Raw genomic sequence first — 25136 nt, 5'->3', positions numbered from 1 at the left:
AATTCTGTTAGCAGTTTTCTTAGTACTTATATTGAAAGAATTTTGCAGTCAGAGGTTTTTATTTATCCCTCAGATATGTTTTTCCCCCTCCCATCATTACGCCACCAATGGGAATATATGTATGTATGTATGTATGTATGTATGTATGTGTATATATATATATATATATATATATATAGCATGCAAATGACAATGTGCAAAAATTATGTTGTTCATTATTTTTTATTATTAAACTGCTCTTTCAAAATTGGAAAATACACATATACACATAAATTCTGCGTACTTGTACAAAAGACCTTTTGCACTATTTGGTAAAGGAAACAAAGGAAGTCCAAAGTAACAGAGCATTGACTGGCTCTTCACACAGGCAAACCAGGCTTACAGATTTAAACAAATACAGCAATGGACTAAGACACTGAGAACCAAGACGCCATAAGAGGTTCACTTCACACACTCCCTCACACACACAGTGCACATGCATTTGAATGCATCAACAACACAAAGCAACAGGATTTGCAAGTGTGCTCGAAACTTTCATCAGTCACTTTAGAGGTTCTTCGCAAACACAAAGTTCATCCACAACATCTACATATGCCAACATCAGCACACTCTTTCTCTGTCCATCTGGCACAGGACGAAGAAGTGCATCATAATCAAGAGGGCAGGAAAAAATAAAACAGGTAAAAAACAAAGACAAATACAGAAAGAACTCATTTTTAAATGTGCTAATGACTTATCCCTTACGCCCCTGCCTGATATAAAAATAGACATTTTACACAGATACATTTCATACTACCCCCTATGCTGCACAGGCGCTAGCCTTTAAGCCCCCCACTCAACCAGTGGGTTTATCTTTTGCCCCGCTTGTTTCCCGCAGGGGGTTTCTTCAGCTGCAGGAGGGGAGCAGCCACGCCGAATCCTGCTGCGGGGGCGTTTGACACGCCGAATGTCAGTCCTGCAGATGCGTTGATACCAGGGTTGCTGAAGTTAAATCCTGACGTGCTGGAGCTGCCAAAGCCTGAGAAGAAAATAAAAAAAGAAGTTGGGAATGGCAAGTACAGACAAGGCAACACACCAAAAACTCCTAGAGATACGACCCAGGATTCTGGTGAAAGGTTGTTGATATTTGAGCTTAAAGGCCAATTAACATTAGCAACATGTTTATTGGTTGCAACGGTTAATGGCTCAGTCCAAGCTACTATGTTTGTTTCCAATTTACACAGCCAGGACTGTGTATGGACACTGGACTTTTGAGTGCACGCGAGCGAACGCGCGCACACACACACACACACACACACATACACTGATCGGACAGCTAGAGGTCCAAGATGAGCAATTCTCTGAATTTGACAAAATGTGTAATGGATTAGAATCCTGGACTGTACCTTTAAGGGACAAGATATCAACATCTGTTGTGAGAAAAGCAAGGCCTCAGCTTGTTTGAGTGCTGAGAGCTTGAATAACATAGTTCAGGCATACATCAGAGGCTTGTCATTTCAACACGACATCGCAAAGGAACTCCATTAATGGATGTGATATCAGAGAGCAGGGGACGTAACGCACCTGCGCTTAGGCTTCCTCCTGAAGGCTTGCTGGAGGAGAACCCAAACGAAGAGCCTCCTGTGGCTACACTCCCGAATCCAGGCCCGCTTCCAAACGCTGCTGGACACAAGAGTGCAGGACACTTCTGATCAGCGCATCCAGTTACACTGCTCATTTCTTCACACATCCAATTGCAGACACACACACACACACACACACACACACGCAAGCAGACACACACGCAAGCAGACACACACACACACACACACACACACACACGCAAGCAGACACACACGCACAGTCTAGGAGCCAATCGAAAACTCACTCACTATCTCACTTTCCTCATGAGGAAACACAATGGGAATGAAAGTCACAGCCACAGAGGAGGATCAGACAAGAGGAGAAATGGAATGCAGCCCAGTCTGCGTGGTCTGCCACAGAAGGGGAAAACCTATATAATCTGGCATAATCTATCATAATCTAGTCTACCAAAACACAGAGAGGGTGAGGGAAGGATACACCTAAAAGATACAAAACTGGTTCTCTCTAGTCAGTCAGTCAGTCAGTCATACTCGATAAGCTTTTGTCCACATGTTTGGGTTTGGGGGAGAAATAGGCAGAGGCAAGAAGTTATGCAAGTGGCAAAGCTGAGATGACGATACAGGAGAGGAGGTACCTCCGAGGCCGGAAGAGCCCAAGCTAGCGCCCATGCCTGAGGCGAAGGGAGTCCCAAAGCCTGCCCCCAGGGCTGGCTGTGTCCCTGGGACAGAGAGAGAGAAAGCACAGGAACTTACTCCCAAATGAAGTCATCGCTGACCCTTCATCTACCACTGTGCAACACTCACATAGACATAATCACAGAGGACAAAAAAGGGTTCAGAATTGTTGCCACAACAAAAAAAAAAATTGTAAAGTTCAAGCCTAGTACCTGTTGTGTTAAAAAAAAAAAAAAAAAAAAAAATCAGCCAGTGTAAATGCCAAGAGGACCAAATGGCCAGTGCAGAGACTACTGATGGGATCTTACCAGGGTACCGAGTACCAGCCTGTCTCTACCCTACATCTCCTCACCACCCAACTCCCACTCACTGCTGAAACCATACTATACGCCACTTACCTGAGACAAAGTCTGCTTTGGATTACTAGAGTACGGATGATATAGGGCTATCAAAGTTCAGCTTCCTTTACACCTTTTTTTCAGTGTGTATACTTGTGCTCCTGTCTCGTTTCCTTTTAGCTGGTGTAACTGTCAAGGTTGATTTGATAGGCTTATATAATTTAGAGATGCAGCAGAGACATGAACGTATGCATCCCGTTAGCAATCCAATTTATTGTTGAGAAGTTACTTATCAGTCAAAAAGAAACAAAGACAAGGGCTTTTTTCCTTTAGAAACGCATTTATTGTCCAGTAAACAATTCACTTACATAAAACATGACAAACAGTTGAAGACAAAACTGATTGTTAATTTCTTGCTATATTGCATTTACATGTGTCAAAATTGTCTCAAAGATCGAAGGCTAATATGTGCCAAAAATGCATTTCAAACGTGTTATATATATATATATTGTATCTAGGTTTTAAAAAGGCACACCATATAATATGCAATCAACAAGCAAACGTACACCGCACTCACCTAAAACAAAAAGCCCTCAAATAAAATTAATTTAAAGACCCGACATCTGTCTCTCTGTAAACTCCCTGATCCAAAGCCCCATTAGTTTCATCCAAACATAACCATGGAACCTGACCAGAAAGGGAAAAAAATTAAAAAATAATAATCACTGATACACCTGGGATAAAAGCTGACTGCCTGTACCTCCAAAAATGACATGATACAGATCGTGACGTATCAAATCTTTAAATAAAAAACCAACCAAACAAACAACACAGACAAACAAAAATGCCTGGGAACATAATTTTGTAAAGTACTGAGAGATGTTAAGACGACATTCCATGACGTGAACTAACCCTGTCTCTTACTCAAACCGCAAAAGCACAAGGCAGAAACCTTTGACTCGCCAGACTCTACTAATGAGGGCAACCACCAGCGGAGGCCTCAGGACTCAGCACCCTGACTTTTAAACAAAAGCACCACATCTACGACAACATAAGACACACAATCCCAGTCTTCAGAATCCCTCAAGGAAAACCCCCTTCAAATAAATTACCATACTGTTTGACTCGCATACAACTGTGCAAGTGCATAAATAAGTTGGCAGACTGAGGCTACCGTGCTTTCACCAAAACCAAAGAGAAACCACTGCAAGTCATCTGATCCACGTCATCTCCATTTTACTGACAAAGTCACCAACATTCTAGTGTCATCCTCCATCCACCCACCAAAGCACCAAAAAGAGTAAGTCAGAGCCCAGTAACTCCAGTTTTGCAAGAACCTGGACAGACGTCCAGAGTAGCAGCTTATTTTTGCTATGTTGATGGCCAAACATGGCCAAATGGTGTTGAATACTGCTTTTGGCATTAAACTAACTTTTGAAAACCCTACAAACAGTGTGTCCACGCCTACTACAAATAGACAAGTGATAGATCACTGTAGCCCTTATATAAAGTGGAATCCAAAATAGAAACAACTTGATTTCACATTTCTCCGCTGTATAGCTACAGACTAATGTCTTGAGTTTTCTTGAATAGCCAACTCAAGTCTCTTCCTAATTACCTCCGGATCCTGTACTGTGAATCCTAAAGTTATTTAAGAAGGTCAAGATAAACTACATAAGAAAGCCAACAGGTGATGGGGTGTAGGTTAGTATAAATGGTGGATTCTCCTACATATGTTAGGGGTAACATGTTAGTATTATGGCACTGAACATTAAGCAGCTTTTCAAGGTTTTTCTGTTGGATCTGGAGGCACATAAAGATGTTTACCCTATATGATAATTATGTTGCTTTCAAGTAGTTTTCCTCCATGGAGAAACTATCTACCTGCGTTTTTTTTTTTTTTTTTTTTTTTTCCCATATCAACTTCAAAAACGGTACCATGCCAGCATGTAAACCAGTGGCTGCCAGCACTGTGCCTATTCTTGCTAATGGGCTGTGAAAACCCATCTACAAGATCGATTGTGATATGTAATTACTTTCATTTGGTCTCCATGGAAACCTGAAGGGCTGCCACGGTTACCGAATAAGGAATGGTTTAATCAAATTATTAAAGATAGCGTCAAATACTAACTGCTTCACCCAGAGGTCCTTACAAATGTGTGTATAAACACAATCAAATCACCATCCACTGTTGCAAACAGACCTCCAACAAAAATAAATATTTTTTTAAATTGGCACCCATAATCAAAAATAAAAAAAAGTAGAAATGCACAAACCTCACACTTATCTTCAGCCCTCAAACTAAATTACAAAGGCTGAAGGATGATTCATAACGGAGTCAAGCCTTTAATGAAGATGATGAAACTGGCTCGCAACCAAGCTCAGATATAAACACTAAGGCTTTAAGCATCTGGCACTTTAACTGCACACCCTGGATCTCCAGACCTGTAACAGTTATGTCTTTGCATTTGACTGTTTTCTCAAGAGGCAAACCAATGCAACAGTCAAAGACAATGTGATATGCATTCTTAGATTTAAACAAACAAACAAAAGAAATGTTTCAATAGAATATCTCAGCCAATATGTAGGCACACGCACACATAGGCCTAATGGCTGAGATTTTTCAAAAGCCAGGAAAATTTGGCAGGTAAGAGTAATTTTTTTTGCAAAGGTCTAACTTTTCCCCAAATGCTTGAATTTCCATTGGCAAACAGGAACCACAATACCTTGGCACTTTCACTCAAGTGTTAATACGCCGAATACGCTGTTATGGCGAAAGCACTTAAATCATTGGAATCTCAAATTTGGTTCAAATGTTGATTGATCACTTCATCTCTATGATGTCCTACATTATAGTCTAATACAACTGGGGTGGGAATAGAAGTGGGGGCTTTCTAGTGCATTGTAGACATTATGGGATGTAGTAAACTATCTGTCTGATCGGTTAATAATTCAATGATTAAAACTGCACTTGGCTATGTTTACTAAAAAAAAATGTCAAGGTTGTGCTTGCAAAGCGAAAGTCTTAAGAGCTTATTGCTAAGGATGATTCCTAGCATCTTCTCAATCTACAAATGTAACGATTTACACACACACACACACACAGAGAGATACAGGATCAAGCACATATTTGGTCTACTCTAATAGCAATAGGGGAATAGATACACAAGGCAAAGGCGTAAGGGAGCAGAGAGGATGTTTCAAGGCAGGACTGGTGGTCAAAGGTGCGTGCAGCGTAGAGATTCTTTAATTGTATTTTTAAGTGTGTGTACTGCCACGAGGCAGTATTTGAGGGTTTATTGACAAACTGCTACATTAGTGCGGTTCTGAAAGAACGTGCAAAAAAGACTATTTAAAAAAAAAAAAAAAAGATTTTCACCCTCTACACAATTTGCAATTAAGATATCCAGGCTCAACACCCACCCCAAAAGACCACACAGTGCACTGATAATGAAACAAATACTACCAACTCTGCATACAGGTCCTCCCCAAGTTGAGTTCCCCCAACTTCATTTCACTACCTCTTTAAGATACTTAAGATCAGCAATCACACACAGCACCCTTAAAACAACACTACGCCAAGAGCACAACATTTTGATGAGACCCTAAATTCTTAAAGTCTTAAGGACGCCATAGTCCATTCAGTGTTTGCAAAAAAAAAATGAAAATGGCTCAACAAACTAGCGTCTCTTTAATCCGACCAATCACTCAAGCTCTTTCAGAATTGCATGGCCATTTCTACAGAGCTTGGTGTGGCTAATTGAAAACTCCTAAATCATTGGATTGATCATCTTAAGAGCTTTTTCTTCTTCTTTTTTTTTTTAACCTCAGAAAAGAAAGGCTGAGCGGAGTGATCTGTCAGCACACTCGCTGTCCCTCAATCGAAGAGCAGGGCATTTCAATTCAGTGACGCAGAACGGCTGATAGTGATGGGATACGTTAGAGAGAAAAAAAAAAAAAAAAAAAAAAAAAAAAAAAACACACCCTACTGCTCCGGAGAGCCAGTGTCACCAAGACAACGAAGGATGAGAAAACAACAAGAACAAAGACTAACTGGGTTGCCCTTTATTCATCTACCCCTTTTATTTCTTTCTCTGCCTCTCCTTCATCCCCCTGCCTGCTTTCTCTCTCTCGCTCTCTCGCTCGATCACTTGCACTCTCTCTCTGTCAGGTTTCAGAACAAGAAGGGTTCTAGAACTTGAAGGCGGTCAGACCTGGAGCAGGCTGCTGTTGCTGCGTCAGTGTGGCAGCCATGGCAACGGCCGTGGCATTGGGGACGCTGCTGAAGGGGGCAGGGCCGGTGGTGACGCGCGGGGCGCTCAGATACTTCTTGGTGGCGGCACGCTTGGACTCAAACACATCAGTGGAGTCTTCCAGAAAGGCCCTCCTGTAGTTCAGGTACTGGTGCTTCAAGATCTGGAGATGAGTGGAGATGAGAGGACAACCTCAGCTAAAATATAAAATAGTGATATGGATTGTGCTACAGATAATACTGAAGATGATGTGTGTCTCCCCCATTTGTGGAATTAGAATTATCTTAGCCTGCACTGTTGGTGGCAAAATAGGAAGTTTAGCGATCCAATAGTTGCAAATGTAAATGTTGGTTAAAGGTCGGCCCAATAGTTTCTGAATTAACCTGAAGTGTATACCCATTGGGATGCAACGACTGGACACCATCTGCCACGTGGCCAGACCGTATTCATGAACTTACTTACTACTACAGGCATATAATCTTTCACTTAGTTTGGGCACACACACCACAAGCAGTGAACATCCAACTCACCTTCACATTCTCATGCACCGTCTGTAGTTGAGCAGCTAGGGCCACAAACGTCTGGTAGAGTTTCTGCATGGCTAAGGAAAGATCTGGGCACAAAACACCAAGTAAGAAAGCCGAACACAATACCAAACGAAAATGAGAACAATGCTTCTAATTTGGATTTTATATCCACAAGACCACAAACATGCTAGGATTTGTCATCCCAGAAACTGTCAACGCGTACAAGATTTACTTCTATTAATCTTACAAGTTATTATGCAAAGTCTCTTAGGCGTACAAGGTACATGTATTTTCAGTATGGGAAAGAGGATTGAACATATGACCTTGGTTTTTTGTTAGCACCTTGCTGTAGCAGTTGAGCCATGAAAACATGTTTTTCATAGTAACAGATTGATAATATATAATAGATTGATGATGGATACGCATCTGTTTCTATGGCTCTGAGAGAAGAGAGCGCGGTACCTTGCGGTGTGATGTGAGAACCGCTGCCCTGTGTGGTGAGGTGGTTCTCCAGCTCCTCGATCTGCTGCCGGTACTGCTGCAGCTGCACCTCAAACTGCTCCACCAGGCCTCGGAAATAACTGAAAACAGAAGGAGTCGCTAATTAAAAGCATACTACGCTGATTAACATGCTATGTGGTCCCCCATATTTGTCATGGATATCCACGGGCCAAGCACATGGCATAATGTGTCTTCACGCTGTTGGCTTAGGGGCAGTGGACATTTCAAGGCCAAAAAGCAGTATTGGCTTCAAGGGGAAAAAAGACCGTAGGTGTGATAAAAATGGAAGATGGGGACAATATACCACAGATTTTCAGGAACGAAGGCAGTGTTACATTTCTACAACATCAAACCGGGTCAAATTTCAAAGGCCTGTTTATTAACAAATGTGTTGAGTGCCAAGAGCCACCCGAGGGCTACATATATCACTAAGCCTTTTATAGCATACTGGAATACAAGACAGAAGAAGAAAGGCTTCAAAGACACCAACTCTCAAAAGCAATTACGTCAACAGCTGTAACTGAGCTATAAACGTATCTTTGTGGTTTAATATGGCAGCTTGTTAAGTTTCCTAATGTGGTGATGAATTAAGCTTTCTTGTAAAAAAAAAAGAATTCATGTTGACGGCATTTTTTTAATTACACCCAGAGAGCGTGCCTCTGAGGAGGGGTCTAACTCACTCGGATGGGGCGGTGTTCTCGTGTTGGAGACCAGGCGGGGTTTTCTGAGTTCTCAAGGCAATGTCAGCATTCTTTAACTCCTATGAAAAATTTAAAAGGATAACACGAAACAAATATTATAGATTTAATCAATTAAAAATCCTGACACTTCCCTAGTAGCCTAACGGAAAGGCCCTACCTGTGCCGTCTCCATCTTGAGTTTGTCGATAGCCAGGGCATTTCTCTGCAGCCCACTGGCACTGACTGACAGCAGCTGCTTCAGGTTCTTGATGTCGTCCTGCACCTTCAGCATGGCTTTGGAGGACATCCTACTGATATCCTCCTGCACCTGCTTCTGTTCCTTCACAAATTTCCTGATTGACAGAGAAATTAAAACAATCGATAAACGTTACCAGATTTGCTTTAACAGTTTTTTTTACAAACAGTGTATACTGCGTATAGTCCGATGTCATGCCAGAGAAGCGTGATGAGGTGATAAAAGTGAGACATTTGTAAAAAAAAAAAAAAAACACTTACTGAAAGTTCTCCACATCCTGGCAGATGACTGGAGGTAGATTCTCATCCTTAAGAGCCTTGCTGTCCCTGTAGAAACAGAAGAATTTTTTTTTTTTTTTAAATCAGCCGCTGTTGTTTAAATATGACAACCCCAGTTACAGACTGAAATACTCACTGAGGACTGACGCCAGATGATTTATCACTCTTCTTCTCTGAGGATGTGCTGAAGTCCACCCCACCCAGTCCGACGCTGGCTGCAGGAGCAGCAGTAATAGTGGTGGCAGCGGAAGAGGCCAAACCTCCCAAACCTCCCAAACCTCCCAGGGTCAAACCTAGACCGAGGGTAGGCTGCCCCAAACCTGGAACAGTAGTGCAACATTCAGATCAATGTCGTCTGCGTCAATATATAGAAATGCATACAAATGTGTCTACTGTTCCCCAATTAATATTCAGAAACTAACAACAATTAACAGCTCTGAGGAGGAGAACTGTCATAACAGTGGAGTGATGCGGGCACAGGTAAGTGAGTGAGGCTGACCAAGGGGGGCCATGTTGGAGAAGAGACTGGAGCCGAGCGAGAGGCCAGCGGTGGGGGCTGCAGAGCTGGTGGCTGTGGGTCCCAGGTTGAGGGAGAACCCTGGCATGCTAGTCTGTGGGGCTGTGGATGTGAGGGTTGAGCCAAAGTTGAGACCAGTGGCTGGGGCTGGGGCTGAGGTGGTGGTCAGGGAAAAAGGTTGGGCTGAGGCAGCTGGTTTCCCGAAGCCGCCGAAACCTGTGGCAGGAGCAGTGGATGCTGCTGGAGCACCTGTGAAAGCAAGTACAACAATGGTGATGGACCCGCTCAGGGTTTTTAAGCATATAGTGGAAACACACCACAAGCTTAATGAAGCCTTACCAAGTGTGAGTCCAGTAGTTGGTGCAGCAGCCCCTAGAGAGAGAAAAGATAAAGTTGTAGTCCCGGAAAAAACTTGACACAATTATGAAACCATCTTGACATGTAAGACTCCATTTACCTCGTCACCAAACAAGCAAGTTGACATCACACAAAATATGACTAATTGAACATGTTTACTGAACGAACACCCAATACAAACAAAATGAGCAGAGTGCACATTTAACCTCAACAAACAAAGAATACAAAATGTGAAGGATTGCAAACAAGAGGTCACATCATCTTAATGTACGAGTACACGAGTATCAAAGCACATCAACCTACCTGGGGCAGGGGTACCAAAAGAAAAGCCGCTAGCTGGTTTCTGGGCAAAGAGGCTACCACCTCCAAATAAACTTGCGGAGGTCGTTGTTGTGGCAGCTGCAGGGGTGGCGGTAACACCGCCAAGACCACCGAACGCGAACCCAGCAGTGCTTGCTGCAGGGGCGCTAAAATACACAGACACAGAACGTATCTATTCTTATTATTTTCTACACGGTAATTCAAATCATATCACGAACAAAACAGTATTTACCTAACTTTTAATGTTAAGACCAGTCTTAATTTTTAGTCATACAACTTTGTAAAATTTCGCTGCGATGTTGTCCATATACAAAAGCACTTATATTGAACAATAAGTTTAACGTCAAACCAGGATAACTTCGACTGAAAGTAAATGTGACGAATTAAAACATTTTAAAGTAACCCCAAATGTCTGTTCCATAACCGAAAGCTAGCTAGGTTATCAATGCGTACAGTGATTATACTACGACAAAAAATAAATAGCATGTCTTTATGGCAATTTTCACACAACATATATTGGGTAACGTTGTTTTCCACTTAAATAATTGATCAGAGCTTGAACTTGACGGGAATAAGGTTACCGTTAAGTAGCTCACTAGCTAACGTCAGCTAGTATGACATAGTAAGCTTAGGCAGCTATCTAGGACACCTGATTAGCTTCAAAGCTAAAGTTAAAACAGAACAACAACTTTACCTTGTTGCGCCTCCAAAAGAAAAGCCTCCGCCAGCATTAGTGGGCCCCATCGGGGTCGATCCAAAACTGAATCCAGACATTTTGGTTACAGAGTCTGTGACATTTAAATGTATCCAAAGACGTACGTGCTAACTGGCTAACAAAATTGGTTTATCAGGCCTGGTGTTAGATACGCGACACCTCGTGGGGGCCTTAACCCTAAAATACATTCACAGTCATGACAAACGGGACATTAAAGCTGATTTAAGGTTTCAAGATGTGTCATATGTAATACAATTGCTTACAATATGGCACTCAGCAGATTAATATTAAGAACAAGTATTATTTCCCTAGGTTACTGAGGGCTCACGGCTTCGCTAGTTTTCGATTCCGCGCCTGATGCTCTGAATATTTTTCCGGTTGAAGCCAAAGCTTGCTGGGATATTGGAGGACCAGTTCTTTCTCGCGAGACAACATACGCTCCACCGGGCGACTTTTCTGCCTATTTTAGTTCTAATTGCGAGCTATATAATTGAGAAACCACCGTTTTTTTGTTCCCAAAAAAGATGTATTGAGTTTTATTACTAATAACCATCATTTGCTAAGAAACTACCACACCCAACATGCATTTCGTTTGTGTTTTTTCTTCGGTACGTGGCGGTAGGAACGCCCAAGTAGGAAGTAGGGAGCTGCAAGCTGGTTGTTAGCAATCAAACCGATGTTGTGAACGAATGTGGCTACAATCTTGGGTTATACATTTTTCTCCGTTGCTGCATCTGTTTACCTGATGCCCGAATTTATATCTTAACAGCATCCACTCGTCTGTTACATGTACCGTGAGCAGTTCCACTGGCACTATGGAACACATCCGAACGCCAAAGGTAAACGGATAAATATTGTTGGCTAATTTAATTAGCCTTCCAGCTAATACCGCCGCTATGCCCCAGTTAGTGAACTATCTTTGGTGTTGATGTTTGCGTTCGGCAGTAAGTACATTGGATGATTTGCACTTATTTTTCTCTCATTTCTTGAGAGTTTAACGGCCCACATTAGCAATAGCCATTATAATATTGGCATGCAGCTATACGCGGCTGTCAATGTTTAAATAGCTTGTATCAGCCAGCTAAGGATTCTACGCTGTAAATTCAGTCACAAGAGGTATCATTATCAACCAAAATAAGATGACCGTGTTTGTATGTGTTTGGTTCGTGAGCAATGCACATTACTAAAAAAAATGAGTGTTCCAAAAGGGAGAATTGGACGTGATCTCATCATAGATGATTCAGCGCAGGTTGCTGACACGTAAACTTTGGGTAAAGGGGGGCACTTCGCTAGCCAGCTCACGAGTTTGGCAGATGCTGCGCTTGACCTCTTTTCTGGACAGCCTGTAATATTCAGTAGATGTCTGAATCCAGACTAAACTTAAATTGTAAAACAAGGACAAAGTATTTTCCAGCAGACGTTTTGTGATCCTGATGGCCTGGGTATTCTGAGCTGAGGTACATACATGTGTTCCTGGTTTGTGGTGTGACTGTGAACAAAATGTGTAGTTTCAAGTAAGTGTCTTATTTTCATGCCAAATGTTCTTCCTTCACTGTAGAGTGGCTGTACACCAAGCATGGACCATGTCTGTTACAAAACACAGTTTTCCTCCTTTTTTGTTGTCTGTTTGAAAGGGAAAGTGAGTTGTAAGAGTAACACCTTGTGTAAATACTTTGAAGAAATGTACACAGAGCCTGAGAAGTGGTGGTAGTCTTTGAAAAGAAGAATAGGGCTAATGAATCTGATGAAAAAGAGGCTTGAACAATGGAGAGAGATGAATGAGAGAGTAAACTGTCATCTTGAGACTAATGCCAGATATTTCCAGCATCTTATCTAGCTGTGCCGTGCTCCTAATAGGACCACATCTCCTGAGAATTAGGATTATGGTGAGAGGATATGAGCCCGGATATGAGGAAGCGGTCAGGTTCCGCAGAGCAGCATAGGAAGTTTGGTAGTGTGTACATCAGCATGAAATTAAAAGAAAAGTGCACCTTCAGTGCCCATTGTGTTTATGATCTTTCCCTTCAGTTAAGTGGGCCTATCAGCAACAGTATACATGTTCCGCTTCCGTAGTATCGAGCATAGACAGCAGTGAGCTTTAAGATAAGGAGCTGATAAAACACAGTGGGTTTCTAGGTCATTGCCATTACTGGAGTTGTTATGGTGGCTCAGTGTTTGTCAATGAGTTTTAAAAGCAGGTCATTGACATATGTAGCTCATGTCATGGAATACGATGTAAGTTGCCTAACAGCAAAGTATATGTAGTCAATGTCTCGGAATCACAAGTGACATTAAGCTTTGTGTGTTCTGTGAAAATATGCAACAAGATCTGGACCCCATTGTTTTATTTTATTTCTTGAAGATAAAGTCCTTAGTTTTCAAATATGCATGAGCTTATTTAGGTACTGGAATTACAAGTGAACTGAGTTTCATAGTATTTATTTAGGAGTTGACAATTCTAATTGTTGTTCTTGTGTTTAGCTTGAATTTTCAGTTGGAGAGAGTGAAAATATCCCACAGGATTTGTCTGATATCTGACATTTTGAACTAGGAGGTAGATGAGTTCATGCATTTTGCTGAAGGCATAGACCTCAGAAGAGTCATTATTCTCACAGATGTTCACCATTCACAGGTCGAACAGGTGAAGTTGCTGGACCGCTTCAGTAACAAGACGATCACTGGTACGCTGCACCTGACAGCCACCCATCTCATCTTTGTGGAGAGCAACTCGACCAACGCGCAGGAGATATGGGTAAGAGAAAGAGCGTCTCTCTTCTACTCTTGTCTTCGATTCTCAGCCACATCACCCTGCTCTTCTGTGCTGATGTTACTCAGAATAGGGACATGTCCATTGTGATGAGGTTGCAGAGGCTTCCGGAAGGTGGAGGCATTAAGAGGAGTGATGTTGTTATTTGCCACTTCCTCTTCGGTGAGACAGGGCAGTAAGATGTGGGAATTAGGTTGGTAATGCCTGGTCATGATGTCTGCCAGGGTTGCCGTGGTAACCTGTTGGCTGAACCTGTTGCAGAAAAACAGGGGTGGGGCAGGAAGAGACTAAGACATAAATACAAAGAAGAAAACAGTGAAAGGTACAGAGGCAAAGACATGGGGGGGGGGGGGGGGGGTCGAAAAAGAGAGAGAGAGAGAGAGAGAGAGAGAGAGAGAGAGAGAGAGAGAGACAGTGGTCGGAAGGATTTCTGGATTAAAGAATGAAGAGAGGAGAGAGAGGAATTTTCTTTCAGTGGCCTACATTAGTGTGGTCACAAACTTAATCTGTCACTTTTGGCCTGAAGCACATTGAGCTGGTTTGAACATCAGCCAACACAGCCAGCTTATCGCAGCCCAGAGCACCGGTTCTTATCTCTCCGTCTGCCCAGCAAAGTGGCTGCCAACAGTGGATCACTTACAGGACGCGGATCCCAACAGATTGCCCCACCAAACAATACTCAATAGCCGCCACCACAGTGCATGTTTAGGATCCCCAGCAAGAGGACACTGAAAGTGGAGAGAACACTGAAAGCCAACGTGTGGTTTCAGAGGGAAGAAAGAAGAGAAAAGTTGGCACGCACATTCTCCCCCAGATTTCCTGTCCACTCTTACTGCACACACAGCTGTGGGATTTAATGTGAGACTGAGTGGAATTTAGTTCTGCTTGAGAAGAGGAAGGGGGCGGGGGGTGTTTCATGAGGTTGTGAGCTCGCTGAACACCAATGTTTGCCCGTTAAAATAGGAGTTCCGTCCGGACCGCAAGCACTCTGGGTAGCCTCGCTACCAGATGGGGAGGTCAGCACTTGAGTCTTACTTCCCCTTCCCTGCTCTACTAAAACAAACTTACCCATGCTGTGCTGGTCGTTTGTATGCATCTGTCAAAATGCTTTCTTTTGTGGTGATAGGACCAAGACTCAAAAAGCAACTATACACAAACACACCAGCATTCACAGGCAAAGTGCTGCTCTCACACAGACAAATTGGTCTGCACACAATCGGAGAAAGATAAGGCCAAATCTGTTCCGAAGTTCCTGTAGTCATGGTCATCTTAGAGGGTGTTGACACAGACAGTTAATGAATATGCAGATCAATGCGCATTTTAATACATTCCAGGGACAGGCTACTCAAAAGCCAACTGTTCTAGGTAATTGAATATGGTAATTTTGTACTTTGCAGCCTTCTCACCATGTCATGGACATAATTATGTACATAACTTGCATTCATATTTAGACCTTTTGCACACCATTTTAGCCAAAGTGGGCATCTGTCCAGTTTTGACAAACATTGTTTAATTGTTTGTTGGAAGTGATCTCAAATGGCCTGGGAACTGAACTCCTGAACTCAAATGGCGGTTGACATTCATGTTTTGCACTTTAAGTGGTGTTTTCTAGTTATTGGTTGAGAAAATGGAGTGGAAAATCATTGGACACAATAAACTGGAGGACACCACCTAGGGGTGGTCGAGCTTCACAAAAATTGTATTCCCAATCTTTTTAACACACATTCCTGATGTATGATCTGAATTGTGATCTCTCTTCCCAAGTTTGAAATTCACTGTTGAATATCCAAACTCAAACCAGCCTATGGACTTATTTATTTGTACTATTTAAAACACAATACTACATTAAACAAGAACAGACAAGGATAACAAGAAAAGACAAGTATGCATGAGTCTCTTAAATCCCACGTTGTCCACAGCTTTGATCGGCTCCGTATCCTTAGCAAGATGGAATGTGACGCCTCAGTCACCTGCCCTACCATCATTCGCTGCTTTCATCGTATTTTTCCGACTGCTCTAATGCGTCGGTCAACGCTAACGTTTCGGGACCTCGTGAGATACAGATGGGTGTGGTTGTTGTAACAACCTGAGTGAAACTCAAATGCCATTTTTCAGGAGAAGTCACTTCACTTCTGTTTGACTTCATTTGTCGTATCAAAAGGGCTGCGACATCATTCCCCTTTTGTTTCTTGTTTCTTGTTTGCAACATGCTAGTATTACAGTAAAGTTATTCTGTTATTCTGTACTCTCTCTCTCATGTCTTGCTTTTTTGACTCATCACTTGGTTTAACGAATGGGTATGTTCATATCTGCATACGTCTAGAAGGCTATATAGTTTGTGTGAGAGAAGCCTCACAATCACAAACCTGCACACATCAAATCATGTTGTTCCTCCTTCTCCTCCTCCGTAGATCCTACATCACCACATCGCCTCAGTGGAGAAGCTCCCCCTGACCACCACGGGCTGCCCGCTGGTCATTCAGTGTCGCAACTTCCGCCTGGTGCACTTCGTGGTGCCGCGCGAGAGGGACTGCCACGACGTTTACAGCTCTCTGCTCAGGCTACTGCGGCCAGGTAGATTAATACTGACAGAATGAATGAATGAATGAATGAATGGATGGATGGATGGATGGATGGATGGATGGATGGATGGATGGATGAATGGATGAATGGATGAATGGATGGATGGATGGATGGATGGATGGATGGATGGATGGATGAAAGTAAGTGAAAGAGGGAGAAGGACATATGAATAGAGTTTGTGAGTGAGATATGAAGAAGTTGTGTGACTGCATGAGAAGCAGTGTATAAAAAAGGAGTCAGAGGAAAAGAGAGAGAGAGAGAGAGAGAGAGAGAGAGAGAGAGAGAGAGAGAGAGAGAGAGAGAGAGAGAGAGAGAGAGAGAGAGAGAGAGAGAGAGAGAGAGAGAGAGAGAGAGAGAGAGAGAGAGAGAGAGAGAGAGAGAGTGAGTGAAGTCTAATTCTGTCCTGTTGAGTTTGGAGAGGGAGGAAAGTCCTTGGAAAGTCAAAGCAGAGGCCTGGAAGGGTCATGGAGGCTGCAGATGGTGTGATTAAACTCTGACAGCTGTGTGTGTGCGTCAGTTTGTGTGTGCATTGGTGTGTATGTGTGTGCGTGTCCCTGCCTGTAAATGTGCATTCTCTTCTGTGTGTCCATGTATGTGTCTGTAAATGTGTGTGTGCATTTGTGTGTGCATTTGTGTGTTTGTGTCTGTGTAGGGTGGATGTCGAGACACTCTCCATGCTGGAGACGTAGAGCAATGACCTTTGCTGAGCTTCTCACACTCTGAGTAGACTGTTAATGTCCCAACTGAAGTTCTTTCTCTCTCTCTCCTCTCTCTCTCTCTCTCTCTCTTTCTTTCTCTCTCTCTCTCTCCCCCTCCCCCCACCTCTGTGTGCAGTGTCCTATGATGAGCTGTACGCCTTCTCCTACAACCCGAAGCAGAATGACCAGCAGAGAGAGGAAGGCTGGCAGCTCATTGACCTCGGCGCTGAGTTTGAGCGCATGGGGGTACCATGTGACCAGTGGCAGCTCACCAATGTCAACAGAGAGTACAAGGTGGGTGGTCAGTTCAACCTCTTTGTGGAGCTCAATCTATATTGGCAAAAAAGCGTACATTTATTATCATTGATGGTTCCTAGGCTGGAGGATCCTTTGGCTGACAGCTGTATAGCAGTATTGATTGATTGATTGATTGATTGATTGTAGCCCTATATGGACTGTTTTGCCGAGGAGAGGGTGGTCATGTGGACCAGGCTCAAGGCAATGTTTTCAGCGTTTTGTAATTTAGAAGGGTCTTTAGAAGGAACAAAGTCTAAGAGTGTAATTTTTAAGTCTTAAGTGGAGAATGTTACTTAACTTGCTCAGCCAAGTAAGACATTTTATCCCTGTTTGTGCTTCCTGGAATCTGGAGCTTGACTTTGCTGGAGCCTCTGCCATTAGGAAAGTTAATGAATGGAGGGCCCGTCCTCATTCGATCATTACCTCAGAGCTAATCACTTGGCCAAGCCAGTCTTTCATAAGTCAAAGGGTTTCGGCATGACTGCGTTACATTCAGACAGATTACAAGCAGTGAGACCACATGAACTCTGTTAATCATCTTAAATGAGGGTCTTTGAGAAGTCACCGGTATATGCTCTGAGGAGTGGCCATTTTGTGTATCTCTGAATTGTGGTGAAGTAAAGTGAGACGGTGTGGACTGATTTAAGTCATGTGTGTGTTCAAGGTGTGTGACACATATCCCAGAGACCTGTACGTGCCCATCACTGCCAGTACGCCCATCATCGTTGGCAGCTCCAAGTTTCGGAGCAAAGGCAGATTCCCTGTCCTTACCTATTTCTACCAGGAGAAGAAGGTAAGGAACCCAGAGGCATGATGGATAATCTGTCTATCCTATCTCCCTACCTGTCTGTCTGTCTGTCTGTCTGTCTGTCTGTCTGTCTGTCTGTCTCTCTACCTGTCTGTCTGTCTGTCTATTGGTCTGACTTCAGAACCATCCCAACATGTATGAGGAATCGTGTACGTTCATACGTCTGTCTATCTGTCTGACTGTTGAGAGGCATGTATCTGGGATTATCTATCTGTCAGTCTCTGTTTGTCATTCTGTTTATTTATTAACTGTTTGCTGGGGGGTATTCGTCGTAGCTCGCTAAACGGTCTAGCGAGCTAATTTTCAGGCTAAGATAAAAAACGCCCCTCTTTTTGGTTTGTGGAAGCAACTTTTGATAAATCACCATAGTTACATATCGATTAGCACTAACCTGCTCCAGGGCAGGCTAACTTAAGTGTAGCTGGATAAGCTTGCCACACCCCCGGAAAAAGGAGGGATCCCATTGACCAAGGACTGATATTAGAGTTAGATTAGCGGAGGGAGAGAGTTCTTTGCGATCGCCAAGATCCATTATTCTTGTATGAGCGCTACCGATTCAGCCGACAAGGAATCATTCATTTACAAGACCTTCTCGAGTCATTTATTGCAAACACCACAGTCGAACATTGACTGTCTTGCGCTTTTTTGCGAGTGGTACATTTTTGTAGTGTCGGTGATGCGGAGAACAAAGCACTCATAATTATATGAGTGTTATTAGTACACCATAGCATATCATTATTGTAGAAAATGATTACGGTGGACTCATGATAAGAATAGAGAGAAATACAGCCAATTTATTTTCGCTGCTTCAATTTATTGCATTTGTTATTAATACATTTAGTCATTTAACAGACGCTTTTATTCAAAGCGACTTCCAAGGAAATGTGAAACTACATCGAGGAAGGAGGTGAGGGGATTTGAACTAGCAACCATGCAGATTCAAACCGGTAGACGAAACCTCTGTACCAGCTGACACTTGCCGTCAGGGATTCATACATAGATATCACCCTATAAACACCCCAACACACCTTGCTCTCACAGCGGTGGTGGTGTTGAATTTTGCCATGATTATGGTCTTGTATTCTTCATAAGCGTTCATGTTCATCTCCTACTCGCCAGCGGAGAAAAAAAGAGCCCTTTTCTTTGAGTTTAGAACCATTATACCGTTAGAAAATCATGGTTTTGGTGATCGACCTTTCCTGCCTTTTGAAGTAGGACGTGCACGCGCAAATGCCATGATAACTTTAGCCTGCTTGAAATTAACCACATGATTAGGATGCGGGTCAGCCGTTAACGAACCGATATTTGCTGTTCTCAATCAGCTCTTTAATCTTAACGGGCTAAAAGGCCAATTGATTAACTTAGCGTCAACTCTACGACGAACGTACCCCTGGTCTCTGTCTTTGGTTCTGTGGTAAACACATTTCAGCCTCTCTTCAAATGATGATGCAGTAGGGCATTCCTACTGTGTGAAACCTTACTTTTAAAGGCTACAAATCTTCTGTCTAGTCTTATTTTTCCCCTCTGAAGAGAACAGACAAAAGCCTTTCTCTTCCAAGGTGTCTGTCAGTTTGCTGTCTTGTTTTGAAGTGAGTTGCTAAGCTCGCGGACTGTTGTACTGTTTGCTGGCAGAAGCATATTTGGGTTGACTGTTCATTAGTCTGAGGTTAGGGAGTAAACACACCTCCTTTTATAACAGGTCAGACTAGATCAGCACACACACACACACACACACTCACTCCCCAAGGATGGAACAAAGGCTTTGCTTTTAATACAGACACACACAGACACACACAGACACACACAGACACACACAGACACACACAGACACACACAGACACACACAGACACACACAGACACACACAGACACACACAGACACATCTTATCAGAAATCATTTGTCTGACTGTACAGGGGTGTGGTATTATGTCTACACTAAACAAAGGGTAAGTCATAGGCAGTCTAATGGAAATATGTGTCAGCAGTTCTCTCAGAGAGAGATTAGACTTTAATCATCATTTGAAATATTTTATCTGGAGTCATTTATGTGTGGTATACATGTGGTTCTTCTGTAAATGTTAGAAATGAGGTGATTGTTCATTTGTTTAGCAGACGCTTTTATCCAAAGGAAATTGTATGGTACAGAAGGTGCACATATCATGTCAGTACGTGCCTTCCCCTGGGATAGAAACCTGTGAGCTGGTGCTACTAAAGCCTCACTCTAGCCCCTGTTGAGCTACTGTTTCACTATGTGACCACACTGCTGATTATTTACATATTCCGATGATAAATGTGTGTGTGTGTGTGTGTGTGTGTGTGTGTGTGTGTGTGTGTGTGTGTGTGTGTGTGTGTGTGTGTGTGTGTGTGTGTGTGTGTGTGTGTGTGTGTGTGTGTGTGTGTGTGTGTGTGTGTGTGTGTGTGTGTGTGTGTGCGTGTGTCTGTGTGGTCACAGTCAGCCATGTGTCGGTGCAGTCAGCCCCTCTCCGGCTTCAGCGCCCGCTGTCTGGAGGACGAACACATGCTCCAGGCCATCAGCAAAACCAATCACAACTGCAGGTTCATCTACGTCGTGGACACACGGCCCAAGGTAACGCACCACTCACACGCTCATCACCAGTCCCTGGCGCACGCCGCCTCCGCACTCAGGGAAAGAGGAACTAGACTGTTTCCACATTTCCTCTTCACTTGCTGCATGGCATCCCATCCTCGAGTGTTATAAATATAACAAACAAGGAGGACAGAGTGATTCTGAAGACATGATTAAACTGGAACAAAAGCCCAAGAGCCTGGCCATGCATAACCCCTTGATTGTTCTGAGGTTATTTATGATGCCTCGGGGCCCTAATAAATCAGGGGAAATGGGCAGTGCAGTGGCTTTCAACCACAGACTTCAATAGTTCAAATGTAAAGTTTGGCAGAAAAAAAAAAACATGCTTTCTCTTCAAAGCTTCTTCTCTCATTAGGTTTGTGGTTTTGGTCTGTGTCTGTTTTGGTTGATTTGGTTTGCTTTGATCATTTTGGGTTATTTATTTATTTATTTTTTACTGTTTATTGTAACCCAAATGAAATGAAATTAATATGTGGATGTGGTGCCGCAGCTTAATGCCCTCGCCAACCGAGCCGCAGGGAAAGGCTATGAGAACGAGGACAACTATTCCAACATCCGCTTCCAGTTTGTGGGCATTGAAAACATCCACATCATGAGATCCAGTCTCCACAAGCTGCTGGAAGGTCAGAAAGACAACTGAAGCAGACAGGAGGATTCTTAATGGCTATTATCCTGGCAGAACTGATTAATCCTCCTTCCTTCCTTCCTTCCTCCCTCTCTCTCTCTCTCTCTCTCTGATCAATCTCTTTTAGTGATGGGAACACGCTCTCTCTCTGCCACTGAGTATGTCATTGGGCTGGAGAGCTCGGGCTGGTTGAGACATGTTAAGGCCGTCGTGGATGCTGCCATCTTCCTCATGAAGGTTTGTGTCCTGTATGCTCTATAACATTGTACTAAATGGACTTTTTAATGTGAAAATCTGTGGACAGACTTCGAAAGATTTGCTTTGCATTCAGAAAGAAAGGAAGAACAGAAAACCACTTAGAGGAGCGATGTTTAAACACAGTACAGTGAGCTGACTTCTGAAACGAAGGGTTTTATTTCCCATCTTGGCCCACTCTGTTGTAATTGTAAATGATATGTATAAAACATTCCCTTCCTAATGACATTACTGTCCTAAATTGAATATAAGTAGATAAACATGCATGTTAAGCAGGATATGTGTTTTTCAGGCTATGACAGTAGAGGGCGCCAGTGTGCTGGTTCACTGTTCAGATGGCTGGGATCGCACGGCTCAAGTGTGCTCCTTAGGAGCTCTGCTGATGGACCCATACTACCGCACCATGAAGGGCTTTATGGTATATCCCTACCTCCGACACAAGCATACGCACATATTCATCCTCTCACTCACTCACTCACTAATTTACCTGACTCATGTCCAGCCACCAACAGCTTCATGTATGGCGTACTGTGGTGTGATCCTGTAAACACAGGTGTACCCCATCCCCAATATGTGGAGGCACAGAGGCAAGGCCCTCAATCAGACATGTTCCCTCTGAGTGCCAGCTCACTGCATGTGTCCAGTACATGAATTGCAGATCATCTGTAATGTTGTTGGTCTCCTTCTAGGTACTGATTGAGAAAGACTGGATCTCTTTTGGACACAAATTTGCTGACCGGTAAGTGGGATTGTCTTTGTTTGTGTTACTACTGCTATGATGATTATCACATAGGGTCTTTACTCGTCGTCCTTCCTAAACCAGCTTACAGAGGAACAGTTTACATCTGTGTCTGTCCTTCCTGCGGAGTGATGTTTTGTTTCAGCGCGAGGACCTAGTCTCACCCATCCGTCTCTCTTCTCCCCAGGTGTGACCAGCTGGATGGGGACTCAAAGGAGGTGTCCCCGGTCTTCACCCAGTTCCTGGAGTGTGTGTGGCAGCTATCAGAGCAGTTCCCTCAGGCCTTCGAGTTCAGCGAGTGGTTCCTCATTCAAATCCACGAGCACGTGCACTCTTGCCAGTTCGGCAACTTCCTAGGCAACTGTCAACGTCAGAGAGAAGATTTGCAGTGAGTGACCAAGAGGGAAAAGATTGATATAGCGCATGATTTATACTCAGAGCCACACTCAACACTCAGCTATCAATCAGTTTGACTACCTTGACTGAAGGACATGTACTGTATACACACACACACACACAGGTACGTAATGTTGTACTGTCCCACTCACTGTGTGTGTGTGTGTGTGTGTGTGTGTGTGTGTGTGTGTGTGTGTGTGTGTGTGTGTGTGTGTGTGTGTGTGTGTGTGTGTGTGTGTGTGTGTGTGTGTGTGTGTGTGTGTGTGTGTGTGTGTGTGTTCAGTCTGAAGGAGAAGACTCACTCTCTGTGGGCACACCTGTTGGCGGAGCAGCAGAACTACCTGAACCCTCTGTACGACCCCACCTTAGCAGAGACACAGCCAGTGCTGGAGCCCTCCACACAGCCTTTCCACTTCAAGTAGGCACCATATAGCGCGCGCTCTCTCTCTCTCTCTCTCTCTCTCTCTCTCTCTCTCTCTCTCTCTCTCTCTCTCTCTCTCTCTCTCTCTCTGTCTACCTTTTCCACTCTCTCACTTTTCTACTAGCTGCCTTTTGCATTCTGTAGCGTTTTTATCTTTAGCGTTGAAGACTCTGTGTCATCCGTCTCTTTCATCCCTTCTCTTTTTTTTTTTCTTTGTCTCCATTTCTGTTTTTATAGCTTACAACTACTTATACTCTGTGCAGCCATGTTACAGCAATTTTGTGTGTGTGTGTGTGTGTGTCTTTGTGTGTGTATATGCCAGGTTCTGGAGGAACATGTACCATCAGTTTGACCGGTCCATGCACCCCCGGCAGTCTATCCTCAAGCATGTGCTGACACTGACAGAAAACAATCGCGAGATGGAGAACACCATCCGCAGCCTGGAGTCTGTGAGTCAGCCTGCTTACTGTGTCTCTTTCTTTCTTTCTTTCTTTCTTTCTTTCTTTCTTTCTTTCTTTCACTCACTCACTCACACAAAATTACTTACATACATGCATACTATTTCTCTGTTCATATTTCTCCATTTTTCTGTATCTCTCTCTCTCTCTCTCTGTTGGTTTGTCTTCCTCTATCTTTATGGTATCTAATTCTCTGCCTCCTTTTCTCTTTGGGCCTCTCCCACACTCCCGTCACCACAGGAAGTACAGCTCTACATGAGGACATTATGTCCCCCTCATTTGTCTCATCCACCTCTCCTTCTCTCTGTCCCTGCAGAAGCTCCAACAGTATGGTGTGAGCGTGTCTCCACTGAAGGTGCGAGTGGCCCCTCGTGAGCGCACCCGGCCCCAACGGCCGCGCTCCCTCATCCTGGGCGCCCCACTCAGCCGCAAGGAGGCACAGCAGCAGCTGGACGAGGAAGCAGTGGTAGAGGCAGAGGAGGCACAGGAGGAAGAGGGAGAGGAGGACGGGCTGGCCCGCAGCTGCGGCGAACGGACAGTAGAGGGCAGCAGTGCCACGGAGAACGGCTACGGGGATCTGGAGGAGGCGTTCAGCTCCAAGCCTGAGCCAGCCGTCGTCAGCCTGGAGTTCGGCGTGGCCCGGATGACATGCTGAGCTGGAAGGAGGCGCAGGGATGGTGTCAGATGGACTGGAGGAATGGAGTGGGTGGGGGGGCTTGTAGATATACGCGGGGAATGAGGTGTGTATGTTTGAGTGTATGTGAGTGAGTGTGTGTGAGTGTGTGAGTGTGTGTGTGTGTGTGTGTGTGTGTACGCTTGTACGCTTGTGTCGTTTGGCAGCATTGATGACACTACTCCCTACCTTGGCTGCCATGTGTTGAGGGGTCGGACAGATGGCCTTGTCTGTGTTGTAAAATGGCTGTAAAAGAAATGTTCTCACAGGCATCACCTGAAGATTTTTTTTAAATAAAGAGACGAATATCAATAGCACTAAAATGAATAAATGGATGGATATTACCAAAAATCCTCATTAAGTAAACAGTATTTCATTTATGGAGGACAACCCTGTGCATCATTTCAATCTGTCTATCATGATTTGTCTAGCAGACATGCATATGATTGTATCTTAATGGCAATGGCCACTGGGGATTTACACTCAAACCATAAAATGTGACTTTTAAGGAGAGTGATTTTTCATTACTCTGTCGAAATTATCCTCTTATATCTTGCATCATTAACTTAGGTCTCTAAGCCTCATATGGAGCACAGCAAAGGTTTGTCGGGCCTTACAGGTCATTGATGGGGTCAGCTGAAGAACATAGAAGGGTCAAAAGAGGTCAATCATACACGTTATGGGTTTCAAAATTACACAATGACTACCCATTAAACAGAGGAGATTTATGTTCCTCATTAGCCGCCCATGGCTGAGTGGGTTAGTGGTCCTTAACTTTTCATTAAGGGGGTCCCTGTGACAGTCCTT

At 43.7% G+C, this 25136-nt stretch overlaps 2 protein-coding genes across 5 annotated transcripts; one reads left to right on the top strand and one right to left on the bottom strand.

The window, feature by feature from the left end:
- Window positions 1-205: 205 nt before the first annotated feature.
- Window positions 206-11364, bottom strand: nup58 (nucleoporin 58). 4 transcript variants are annotated; one of them, XM_012833249.3, is made up of 14 exons: window positions 10981-11364; window positions 10269-10432; window positions 9948-9980; window positions 9591-9857; window positions 9228-9411; window positions 9074-9139; window positions 8736-8910; window positions 8558-8637; window positions 7839-7957; window positions 7380-7462; window positions 6811-7012; window positions 2219-2302; window positions 1564-1662; window positions 206-1018 (listed from the first exon to the last, which is right to left on the bottom strand). In XM_012833249.3, exons 1-14 carry the CDS (start codon window positions 11058-11060, stop codon window positions 849-851), a joined length of 1806 nt encoding a protein of 601 aa, XP_012688703.2. In that variant the 5' UTR covers window positions 11061-11364; the 3' UTR covers window positions 206-848. The 4 variants fall into 4 exon arrangements, with proteins under 4 accessions (XP_012688703.2, XP_031439415.1, XP_012688704.2 ...); XM_031583555.2 differs by having other exon boundaries at window positions 1564-1659; XM_012833250.3 differs by lacking the exon at window positions 2219-2302.
- A 123-nt stretch (window positions 11365-11487) lies between these two features.
- mtmr6 (myotubularin related protein 6) lies at window positions 11488-24709 on the top strand. The gene is made up of 14 exons (XM_012833264.3): window positions 11488-11840; window positions 13634-13753; window positions 16180-16342; window positions 17186-17343; window positions 18011-18139; window positions 20607-20741; window positions 21253-21385; window positions 21515-21624; window positions 21935-22060; window positions 22332-22381; window positions 22569-22769; window positions 23061-23195; window positions 23521-23647; window positions 23973-24709. The coding sequence occupies exons 1-14, from the start codon at window positions 11817-11819 to the stop codon at window positions 24309-24311; spliced, it is 1950 nt and encodes a 649-aa protein (XP_012688718.1). The 5' UTR covers window positions 11488-11816; the 3' UTR covers window positions 24312-24709.
- Window positions 24710-25136: the final 427 nt, after the last annotated feature.

The sequence above is a fragment of the Clupea harengus genome, chromosome 17 (genome assembly GCF_900700415.2).
Source record: "Clupea harengus chromosome 17, Ch_v2.0.2, whole genome shotgun sequence".
Classification (NCBI taxonomy): Eukaryota; Metazoa; Chordata; class Actinopteri; order Clupeiformes; family Clupeidae; genus Clupea; species Clupea harengus.
The sequence above is the reverse complement of the archived record's forward strand: the minus strand, read 5'-3'. Positions and strand labels throughout refer to the sequence as shown.